This window comes from Lithobates pipiens, unplaced genomic scaffold, assembly GCF_037356315.1.
Source record: "Lithobates pipiens isolate NorthernLeopardFrog02 unplaced genomic scaffold, aLitPip1_a1.2 Scaffold_19, whole genome shotgun sequence".
Lineage (NCBI taxonomy): Eukaryota > Metazoa > Chordata > Amphibia > Anura > Ranidae > Lithobates > Lithobates pipiens.
This window is the reverse complement of record NW_027507764.1, coordinates 421,727,630-421,740,043: the sequence shown is the minus strand read 5'-3', so window position 1 is coordinate 421,740,043 and position 12,414 is coordinate 421,727,630. Positions and strand designations below refer to the sequence as shown.

General features: G+C 42.9%; 1 protein-coding gene across 3 annotated transcripts in view; it reads left to right on the top strand.

The window, feature by feature from the left end:
• Positions 1 to 12,414, top strand: part of SLC35D4 (solute carrier family 35 member D4) — a 169,891-nt gene that overhangs the window by 2,639 nt on the left and 154,838 nt on the right. For all 3 annotated transcript variants that reach the window (XM_077492571.1, XM_077492572.1, XM_077492573.1), the window contains exons 2-3: positions 5,911 to 5,957; positions 10,657 to 10,734. In XM_077492571.1, coding sequence (XP_077348697.1) covers positions 5,911 to 5,957; positions 10,657 to 10,734 — 125 coding nt within the window. The remainder of the gene's footprint in view (positions 1 to 5,910; positions 5,958 to 10,656; positions 10,735 to 12,414) is intronic.

Below are 12,414 nucleotides of genomic sequence, written 5' to 3'. Positions count from 1 at the left end.
TGCCCATATTTTTGATAAAATATAAAAGACGAGGTTGCACAAGTAAATAGATACCCAACATGCCAAACCTTAAATTTTATGTGCGCCCGTGAAATGGCAACAAACTTCAGTACTCAATATTTTCTATAGGCGCACTTCAAAAGCCCCCTACAGGTATCAATTTAGTGTTACGGAGGAGGTCTTGTGTTAGAATTATTGCTTTCACTCCAGCATATGTGGCGATATGTAACTACTTACTATTAATACTTACTGAGCTCCATCTCGATCCAGCGATGTTGCACGAGACACTCTGCTGTCTAGGACCTCCTGATTGTCTAAGACACAGCAGCACCGCCATTGGCTCCCACTGCTGTCAGTCAAAGTCAGTGAGCCAATAAGGGGAGCGAGGGGGTGGGGCTGAGCCACAGCTGCGTGTCTGAATAGACACACAGAGCAGCAGCTCGGGTGCCCCCATAACAAGCTGCTTGCTCTGGGGGCAATCGGCAGGTTGGAGGGGCCAGGAGCGCCGGTGAGGGACCCGAGAAGAAGAGGATCTGGGCTGCTTTGTGCAAAACCATTACACAAAGCAGGTAAGTATAACATTTTTGTTATTTTTAAACAAAAAAAGAGACTTTATCATCCCTTTAAAACCAAAAATAAAAATGTCATTGATTTGCCTCTTGCCACTTCTTAGATGTGTATTGAAGGAAGAATACACATGACTTGTTTTTAGACAATATTTGCTCAGCTTTAACTAACAGGGATCCAGCTGCACAACATGACTCAACGATGTCGGGATGAAAATTGGAGCCAGCTTAGTCCACTGTCATTTTAAAAGGGAAGAGGTATTTTTATGGCTTTTCACAGTACAATTCTATAAACAAGAGCGGGTAAACCTTTACTGTCATTACATTACAATTCACAGAGCTTCTTTACCCCCTTCATGATGGAAGGTAAAACAAATGCTACTGCCTGAACACATTTTTGCAACGTTGACATGTGTTAGTAAAACTGTACATCTAGCAACTACTTTATTTATCCAGGTGAATTAGACTAGGGTCACAACCATGTGTTTTGCAGTGCATTTTTAGATTTGCAGAAATGTACTGCAGTCCATTTAAAGCAAAGTTCCCACCTGTAAAAAAATAAAACTCAGCAACTACAAATTCTGTAGCTGCTGACATTTAGGCTGCTTTCGCACTGAAAGCGCCGGCTGTTAGCGCTAAAGCGCCACCCTTCGGCTGTTAGCGGGGCACCTTTAACCCCAAAAAAGGGTTAACAACTCCCGGTTTGTGGTGCGTTTTAAAGAGGAAGTAAACCCTGATGGGTTTACTTCCTCTTTCATTCCCTGCAAAGGTAAAGCATAATGGACTACTATGCATCGCATAGTAGTCCATTATGTGTCACTTACCTGACACAGGAGCCAGCGAAGTCACCGCTGTCCCCTGTAGTCCGGCGCATCCATCTTCTCGGTGGGTCTCGCCGCTCAGCTACTGTCATTTGGCGAAGCCGCGATGACGTCACTCCCGCGCATGCGCACGGGAGCCGCCACGCGCGGCATATCGCCGTTGACTGGTGCCGTGCCGCAAAGGCCGTAGACAGCGGTGCCTGTCTTTTGGCAAATATCTCCTAAACCGTGTAGGTTTAGGAGATATTTCTTGGACGTAGGTCAAAGTGTGTTGTAAGGGTTTACAACCACTTAAAGGCATTTTGAAAGTGCTGCCCATTCATTACAATGGTCAGGGCATTTTGGGAGCGCTAAATACAGCGCTCCCAACCCGCCCCAAAGATGCTGCTTACAGGACTTTTCGGAAACGTCCCGCAAGTGCACCGCCTCGCAAGTGCACCGCCTGAGTGTGAAAAGACACACTGGAATGAATGGGAGGTGGTTTTCAGGTGCTTTTCAGAGGCTATTTCTAGCACTAAAGTGCCTGAAAACTGCCCCAGTGTGACAGGGGTCTTAATATAAGCACACTTGCCAGTCTAGGTATCCTGCAATGTTGGCACCCCTAGCTGACTCGTCAATCGGCTTTGGGTGCAGGCACCAGCATCTTCACTAAGGGAAAGAGGAAGTGAAGCCTTGCAGCTTGACAGCCTGTTTCCTACTGCGCATGCACGAGTCTCGTTGCACTTTCTGAATGGTCCCGCTGTCTTTAGGGACCTGTTTTCTGGGACCCCACTGCTAGTGCATCCAGGGGCAGCAGTGTTTTAGCAGAGAGAAACGATTGGCATTGCTAAATGCGCCAAAACGCTAGGCACATTTAATTATTTTAATGGCCACAATAAATTATTATTCTGGTCAATGAAATGAATTAAAGCTCTTCATGCCTGTTAATGTGCCTAAAAGCTTGTAAAAGTTTTAGACACCTTTACAAGCGTCAGGCTTTTTTTCTGTCATAACGCTGCTGCCAGGAGAAAAGGCTTCTAAGCCCACGTACACACGGTCGGAGATTTTGCCAACCAAATCAGTCGGATTTTGCCCGTCGGATTTTGCCCGTCGGATTTAGTCTGACGGATTGTGTCTGAAACTGTTGCATACACGCGGTCGGGCCAAGTTGGCGAAAAATCCGATCTTTCAGAACGTGATGACGTAATTTCGTTACGATGGGACTACATTCAGGCTAGTAGCCAATAGCTTTGATGTAGGAATTTGATCTGAGCATGCGTGGCACTTGGTCCGATGAAAATGCTCTACACATGATCGGATTAGGTCCGTCCGGCCCAGTTGGTCGGGAAATATTTCCAACATGTTGGAAAATTAGGTCGGACGGAGATTCAGACGGAATCAGTCCAATGCATAGCACACACAGTCGGATTATCTGATGACACGGTCCGATAAGACTCATTCCGACAGATTCTCCGACCGTGTGTACAAGGGCTTTGAGAGTTTGTAAAATGTCCTGTGTGCATGAGACCCAAATCTCCTGTACCTCTGAAGCCCAATCTGCACTTTGATCACGCTTCGGAGGCTGACAGGCATGCCAAATTGTACTGCAACTATTTGTATGCCACATGGTTGCAGGTCGTTTACAGGGCTTCCTCATTTGCTTGAATGTGTAGTGTTTGGGCAGCAATTTACGCAAATATGCAGGCCCTCTGCGCTAAGGACCAGGCGCAGAGAGGCTGCATATTTGCCTACGGCTGGCGCCATAGGGTTAGGCTTTGACAAAAAAAAAAACGGGAAGCTGATTGGTTTCTATGCTGAGCAGCACCAGTTTTTGCACTTTCCAGTTTTAGTAAATCAACCTCTTAAGCCTTGTACACACGTTCGGATTTTCCACAGACAAAGTATCAGACTTTTGTCCGAAGGGCATGTGCCGTGAACTTGTCTTGCCTACAAACGGTACACAATTGTCTGCCTACAAACACGAATGTAGTGACGTACTAAATGTACTATGAGCCGATAAAGAGGCAGTTCAATTTTCAGGCGCCAGCCTTTGGGCTCCTTCTGCTAATTTCATGTTAGTAGAAGTTTGGTGAGTGTTGATTCGTGCTTTTATTTTGCGCTTTTCAGTTAGTTTCCAAACGGCCATTTGTCAACCAGAAATGTTGTGGAATTGGAGGAGCTAACGTGTTATTTATTAACTGCCTTGAAGTTTTTTGCTTTGACCCAAGTCCAGTCCAGGAACAGGAGGAGGAGGATTTCTTGGACCAAAAATTGGTTGCTTTATTAATCGTGACCAACTATATCATATGCCTTTGCTGCGGGAGCTCCAGGAGAATAATCCGGATAATTTTCGGAATTATCTCTGGATGACAGACCCCTGCTTTCACCAATTCTTGGCATGGTTGACACCCTATATTAAGAAGCAGGACACATGCATGAGGCTTTTATTTTATTTTTTGGTTGAATAATGATTTGATTTGGTATATTTTCTATATTTTTGGATGCATAGAATGCACTTTTTGGTTAAGCTCTATTGGCAAATAGCATGTCTAATTTTATTTGTTATTTCTTCTTTTAATGCACAATAAAAAAAATTGTGGAGAATATTTGGCTATGTGTTTTAATTCAAATGACAATTTGGGAGTAGGCAGTTACATTTAAAAATAAAAAATACAATGTAAAATTAACAAGGGACACCGACATAGTTGTATCTTTGATCTTAAAAACGACGGGATAATGGTGTTGCGGTAACTTGCCCAAAAAAACCCCCAAGCATAATGATTTTCTTGATATCACTAGAAAATAAAAGCCTTTTAAAATATGTTTGGCAGAACTCCATCAGTATCACCAGCAAAGCAGCTTCATTATTATCCCATTAAAGAAGAGAATTGTGCGCTGCATTTCGAGATTTCATAATTTGCCACGTCGCAAATGTTAATTCTCTGTTATGAACGCTAGTTTACAAGACCGACTGCTTCTGGCTCATCCTTGCTTCTGAGCATGCGTGTTTGTACTTTGGACTTGTGTACACACGACCGGAAAATCTGACAACAGACATTTGGCGGAAAATTTATAAGCCTGCCATCCAGCGTTTTTCCGATGGAGCATACAAACGGTCGGATTTTAGGCCAACAGTCTGTCAACGCACAATTCTTGTCGGAAAATCCGATCGTGTGTATGCAGCTTAAGTATCATTTACCCACATCTCAATTTTGTGCTCACTTAAGGTAGTTAACACTTCTATTTAGGGGGTGTTGTGCAACAACCCTTTCAGCGATATATTCAAAATAACCTGGACCCTCTAAAGCCTCATACACACGGTCGGTCTTTGTACAAACTTTTCCGTGGACTTTTGTACAAAGGGCGTGGTCCACAAGTTTGTATTGCATACACACGGTCGGACTTTTTGACAACAAACACGAACGTAGTGATGTCACAACGTACTGACGCCACTTCAAAAGAGGACGTTCAATGACTCCAGCGCCACCTTTGGTCAACTTCTGTATTGTAGTCTGATCTTTTGCATTGGTTCTGAGCATGCGTGTTTGTACCTTGTACAAAAGTCTGATGCTTTTGCGTACACACGGTCGGACTTTGCTCCATCGGACTTTTGTTGCCAGAAAGTTTGTCCGTTCACACAGCCAACAAAAGTCTGATGAAAACAGAAAAAGTTTGTCCAACGGAGCGTACACACAGTCGGATGTTGCTCCAAAACAGCTCATTTGCATGTTTGTTGTCAAAAAGTCCGACCGTGTGTACGGGCCTTTATTACTAAGCCTAAAACTAGTATTTGGACCAAACTTCCCTTAGGGCCAGTTCTCACCAGGATCACATGTGTTAATATCAATGTTTTAGTGGTTCACTTTCTTTATTGTCTTAGACTGTGTGTTCTTCAAACTCCTGTGAATTATAGAGCCTTATTTAAGTAGAGCAGCTTTAGCACAGCTTTGCAAATCTTAGGGTGGTCAAACACACTTTGATTTTATTATCCAATCAATGATTAATTTGATCAAAACAATTGAACCAGAGACCAACTGAAATAGCCATACTGCCCTTCCAATTACTTTCAACTCCATGTAGATTGGATTCCACCAAAATAAGTTGATTGGCCAAGGCAGAATATTATTAACCATTAGCGGCACCGATACTTTTGTGAATACGATTGATTGTATTTCTATCGATCAGAATATGAGTCTACATGGTGGAAACAGATATGAACGATTAACTTTTTGTTTAACTATCAATTGAAATCTGCTTCCCAGTATGTGGCATTTTGATCAAATGTGTAATTGACTAGAGCCCTATTATACTTTTTAAAAGAAATCAAAGCATCTATGACCACCATTAGTGAGTACTCTGTGTGAAGAAGTGTATTTACACACGAAGAGCCTTGTTCTAGGGTTGGTATGTCTCTGAATCCCTAATAGTAGATAATAGGTCTATGTGACCCACTTTACTCATGTATTGTTGTGAGCAAGTCCTAGCATTTTTATGTTTTTAACTTAATTGATGTCTGTCCAATTAACGTGGTCTTTGTTTTCCAGTATGTTCTGTCTATTCTGAAATTCACCTATCCTACCCTTTTTCAAGGGTAAGTATTATATACACATGTGGGTATATTTAATGATGGAAATGGGAATCATTCTGTAATACTTTTGTCTGTTGGATCATTATTTGGTGTCACACATAAGCAGAAATAAATGGAAACAAATTAAAAAAACAAAAAAAGTTGTTTGCATACCATGTCCATTTTTAATTAACTTGACTTTACCAGTTGGAAGAATGAATGAGATGACAAATGTTGCCCAAAATGCCCTCTAATATCTGAAATGTGTATATATATATATATATATATATATAATATATAATATATAATATATATATACATACATACACTGCTGGCTGTCCCCCAGGGTGGGTATGGCTGGCAGGTACTGCTGGCTTTCCTCCAGGGCGAGTATCACTTTGCCTATGACAGCTGCCGGCTATACGGAAAGAATGGGTTCTGCTCTCTACTGCAGCCTTGTGCTTCTTATACCACTGGCTCCATTCTTCACACTGATGCTCTGGGATGGTGTGTCAGGAACACACGGTTTGGGCTTGCTGCTCCTCCATCCCAGTTCAGGAGGTGGCGGGCCACATAAGGGGATCAGCGATTGGGCACCCCTGCTTTACAACATTCACATCAGTCCCTTTTACTCATGGAGCCTACAATCCCCCGTTTTGACCTCCCATTCCTGCGTATACTAGGGCCAACATAGACAGAAGCCAATTAAATGTCTAGCATGTTTTGGAGTGTGGGAGAAAACCCACCAATGTACAGGAAAATCATACACACTCCATGCAGATAGCATCCTGGCTAAATTTTAAACTGTGGAGCCTAGTGCTACAAGGCAGAAATGCTAATTACCAAGTCAGGGGTCTTCAAACTACGGCCCTCCAGTTGTTCAGGAACTACAATTCCCATCATGCCTAGTCATGTCTGTGAATGTCAGAGATTTACAATGCCTCATGGGAGGTGTAGTTCCGCAACAGCTGGAGGGCCGTAGTTTGAGGATCCCTGTACTAAGTCATCGTGCTGCCCTGCATGTAATTAATACTAATTTCCAGTCTTGGATATTGTGGGAGAGTTGTGATATCAGTACCAGGTATGAAGACCACCTCTTATTTATGGTCTTGCTGATACCTGTCACCAGTTTAGGAAGTAAAGGGAGGCTGCCCAGCAGTGTGGTGATATACATTCACGGTCCAGTGAGCGGCCAGAAAACAATTACCCTACTTACTATGGTTTGTGACAGTGGTGTGCAAATCTCTGAACAGAACTACAAATGCGTGGGCAGAATTTTTTTATTATAACTGTAACTTAAAGTGATTGTAAAGTTGTCTTCTTTTTTTTTTTTTTTTTTAATAGCAAACATGTTTTACTTTCCTGCTCTATGTAATGGGTTTTCACAGAGCAGCCTCCTCCTCTTCTCAGGTTCTTCACCAGAGTTCATGGCCCCTCCCTCCTGTTGAGTGCCCCCACAGCAAACAGCTTGCTACGGGGGGGCACCTGACCTGAGCTGCAGTTCCGTGTGTCCATTCAGACATGGAGACGCAGTTTGCCCCGCCCCCCTCCTCATTGGCTAACTGACAGCAGCGGGAGCCAATGGCGCCGCTACTGTGTCTCAGCCAATCAGGAGTCCTGGATGGCCGAGGCACATGTGTACATCACTGGATAGGGATGGGCTCAGAAGAGTAGTGGGGGGGGGGGGGGCTGAGGGGATCTGCTGCACACAGGTTTTTTTTTTTCTTGATGTATAGAATGCATTAGGATAAAAAGAACCTTCTGTCTTAACAGCTCTTTTAAGCGGTTTTGCTGGGTTTCTGCTTTAAACAGCAAAGTAATCAGAAGGTATTTTCTTATTTTCACAGCTTCCATCTCTCCTAGATCTTCTGGTTCCACCAAATCTAGTAAGGCTCCATGCACACTGAAGCTCAAAAAAGCTTTTTCTGGACGCCAGATTGCTGGCAGAAAACGCTGGTTGAAAAACTTGCTTTTAACAGCGTTTTGTACTAGCGTTTACGAGCGTTTATGGGCGTTTTCAATAAAAATACACAGAGGACACTCCAAAAATCCCACAGTACATTCCAAACTCCCACAATGCATTGAAAAAATAGAATGCCGAACACTAATTAACGCGCGTTTATCAGCGTTTGTCGTTTTTTGGCGGTGAAAAACGGCACTTTGAACGCGAATTTCTGGCGTTCAGAAAAAAGCCCATAAACTCCACTGCTCATTAAAGCTGAAAAACGTCCATGTGTGCATGGACACATAGGCTACCATAGAGTGGAGTTTATGGGATTTTAAAAATAAACGCCCAAACTCCAATAAACTGCAGTTTATGAGCTCCAGTGTGCATGGAGCTTTACTATACAGAAGAAGCACTAAAAAGTTATGACTTAAGTTCAGCTTTAAATGGCTTCATGTTTAATAAGTGATGTGTACCTTGCACATGGGTGCCTGAGCCTGTCCAACATAAATTCTTGCATCTTTCCCTCACCCGTGAAGCCCAGGTGCAGCATACAGCCGCTCATAGACATGAATGGCTGTAAGAGGCTGTACTTTGGTGTATGAATGTATCCTACACTTGGGTATAGTGTACTGCTGTGTGTTAAAAAAATAAAAAAAATAATACATTTTCTAACAATAACCCAGCTGTAAGGTCTATCCCACGCTAGCCTGTAATCGAACTGATGAAACCCAACTCATGGTGGCCCCCCAGCAATCCAGTAAATGGGGCTACTGCACACGCTATGTACACTAGGGACCAAGTTGGAGCATTTTGCTTGCACAGCTGGGCAGTGCAGGGCAATCCAGAAAACTCAAGGGGCAAAAAAAAGGTAAAGTTGGCCATACACAGATCCAATTTTGGCCAAATTTGTCCGTGTTTGGTTCTGTCGGAAAATTGCCATCAGAACAGCAACTGCATCCTATCAACTGAGGCCGAATTAGAGAATTTTATGTATGTATGACTGGCCTTGGTATGTAATTTTGCAAGCTTCAATGATGGGCGTGGGGAGTTTACTTAAAAGATAACTCAATTTTCATGGGGGAAAATAAATAAATAAAAGATAATAAATATATATAATCTCTCTCTAGCTATATCATCACACACACTATACATAGTACATTTAGTTCACAAACCATGTTATTAAAATAACTTTTTTCAATCTGCAGCTGCTAAGCAATATGGCAACCATAAATGTAATTTCCTGCTTGTGTAATTGGCTCACTGATTTTCTCCCCAGGAGTTAAATACATTTAAAGGGGTGCAGACCCTGCAGCTTTTCTCATTAGAACACTGAGAATGCACTAGCTGATTATAATGAACCAGACCCTGCATTCAGAATCAATCTGGTGACAAAAAACAGTTATATCTTCTGTTTCCATGTCCCCTTTCCTCGGTGGGCGGATGAGCAAGGTGTCGCTCCCTTTCTGATGGAAACTAAGCAGAATCTTGCTCCTCTTTGATGGAGCAATTCCTCACTCATCTGTCCAGCAAGGAAACAATGCATGAAAACCGATGAGTATTTGTCTGCCCCCTATAGTTCTCACTGGTAAGGGTTTTTGTTCTTTTTTTCATTTAATGCATACTTTTTAAGCCCCCGTTCACACCTAAGCGTATTAGATGCGGCTGGATACTGCATCCAATTCCCAGGACATTTTAAAATACATTAATTTGAATGCATCTGGTTCACATATGTGCATTGCATTCGCACTGCGCATTGCACAAAAAAAGCGTGCGCTTTCTGGGCATTTCGATGCGAATTACAAGCCCATTATCTTCTATGGGAACGTATCTGATTCGCAGATGCATTCCGTTCTGAACACAAATTATCTCCTTCTCCTCACTACACCTCCCCCTCCCTGCTCATTGATCCGCAGCTAAAACGCATAGGAACCTCTGAACAATTGATTTTTATCTTAGCAGTGAAACCGGAGCTTCATTTTGCAACGCACGTGTAAACCTGGGCTAACAGTAGCAGAATTGTTTTTTGTGCCAAGACCCATATTAAAGCGGGAGTCGACCGGGACTCCGCGTTTTTTTTTTTTTTTTTTTTTTTTTTTTTTTTTTTTTTTTTTTTTAAAAGCCAGCAGCTACAAATACTGCAGCTGCTGACTTTTAAAATAGTGACACTTACCTGTCCAGCGCGCCCGCGATGTCGGCACCCGAAGCCGATCGCTAGGTCGTCTGTCGGGTCCTGCCGCCGCCATCTTGGGTATGGGAATCAGGAAATGGAGCCTTTCGGCTTCATTTCCCGGTTCCCTACTGCGCATGCGCGAATTGCGCTGCGCAATAAGGACGCTCCCCGCTGCCTCTGGGAGCTGTGTGTTTCCCAGCAGGCAGCGGGGCACTTGCGGGAAGGGGCGGGCACTTGCGGAAAGGGGCGTAAGTTACGCCCCTTTCCGCAGAGAGCTGTCCCGGAAGTGGGTGCAGTTACCTGGATTATCCAGGTAACTGCACCCCCCTCCCCCCTAAAAGGTGCCGATTGTGGCACCGGAGGGGGGGAGGGTTCCGATGAGCGGAAGGTCCACTTTAGGGTGGACCTCCGCTTTAAGAGATTTTTGCACATGAGGCCCATATAGTTTTTAGCAACAGTAATGTGACCAATGTTGTGTTTCTTTTTCCTTCTAAAGGAGAAAAAACAATATTCATTAATTATTTGAAGTGTCATTGCCTGTATTAATATGTTTCTCGTCTTTCTCACTATATATGCTGAAGATGATTGTCATTTGTTTCTTGCAGGTGGCAGACATTAGTGGGTGGAGTCTTTCTTCATGTATGTTGGAAAATAGGCTGGGTGGAGATTAACTGCTCTTCCAGGTAAGTTGAACTCCCCCCCCTCTGGTATTTATCTATTTTTCAGGTTAGTTTAACAAGGGGGATGTGTTCCAGACCTCTCCCACCAGCCACTGATCTCTTTGACCGGCCTTCTTCCAGGTTTTAATCTTTTAGCTATTTTTATTGGCCAAGCCAAGATGACGTTGTTCCCGCACAGGAATCCATTCAAGCATCCATGGGATGTGATCTTCAGTTATTTTGAAGTTTGAAGAACACGCGTGTTTGAAGTGTTGATTGAACCTTAAAATTCTCCAGATCTCAATCCATTCAAGCATCTGTTCGGATGTGATCTTCAGCAATTTTAATTGGTCAGGCTGAGGTGATGTCACTCCTGTACAGGAGTTCATTCATCACTACAGATGTCAAAATTGTACAATGAGCTGCGTGTGCACAGCCCAGTGTACATTGCAAACAGGCAGGTAAGAATATTTTATTACAGAAGTCATAGGGGTTGATTTACTAAAACTGGAGAGTGCCAAATCTGGTGCAGCCCTGCATAGAAACGAATCAGCTTCCAGGTTTTATTGTCAAAACCTAATTGAACAAGCTAAAGTTAGATGCTGATTGGCTACCGTGCACAGCTGCACCAGATTCTGCACTCTTCATTTTTAGTAAATCAACCCCATAGTATGTCTCTTCTGTAATAAAAAGCCTATTTGCACATTATTTATTTATTTATTTATTTATTTATTATTATTTTTTTTTTATATAGTAACGTTTCACTTTTAGCAGGGGATTCCCAAGGCCCAATTATTAAAAGGAATTATTACAGGATAAAAAGGTTAAGAAAAGCTGGCATAGAGAGGGAAAAACACTCTATGCACCCCTAAAAGACCTAAATTGTGTCTGGTAATGTATCTGTATTAACCTTTTTACTGATCTAAATTTTGGACAGCTTCATAAAGACCATTGCACTAGGTCTGGTGTACACCATTGTTTAGCTGTAGTCTGTCTAGCAGCTGCCAACACAAACAAATGCAGTTTTTTACCTCCCGCATGATCAAGCACTGAGAGCGTGCAAATATACTTTTCAAAGTAGGAATGCTCTACTGTAATAAATTAACCCCAGCATATAAGGATAGAGGTTCCTCTGTAAAGGATAATGACACTGAAATATAAACCTCTTCCATTGTATCAGTGCTTCTCTCGCATATCTTACCCCTATATTGACCTGGGGTCGCAAAATATTTAGCTCAAAAACAGTGATCGCTTTGGCTTGCAAATAACTACACCAAAGTAATCATGTTGTCCCTGAAGTTGATGTGTTGAAAGCAGAAAAAATGGGCATCAGTTTGTTGTGTATGGGATGCGTAACTACAGACAAGTCAGGGTGCCCATTTCCACAACCCAAGGCTCCTACTATGGCAAGGTGTTGTAGTCTGATGAATCCTGTTTTTATTTTTTAATTTTTTTTACATCCTGTGGATGACTAGGTGCGTGTGTGTTGCTTACCTGGGGAAGAGATGGCACCAGGATACAGTATGGGATAATGGTAATCCAGTGAAAACAGTGTGATGCTTTGGCCAGTGTTCTGCTGGAAAACCTTTTGTCCTGCCATTCATGCTGATCAAATACACCCCTAGCAGGATAGTGCACACTGACACGCTGCAGAAATGGTTTGAGAAACGCAACAAGTTTGAGGTGTTGACCTCCAAATTCCCT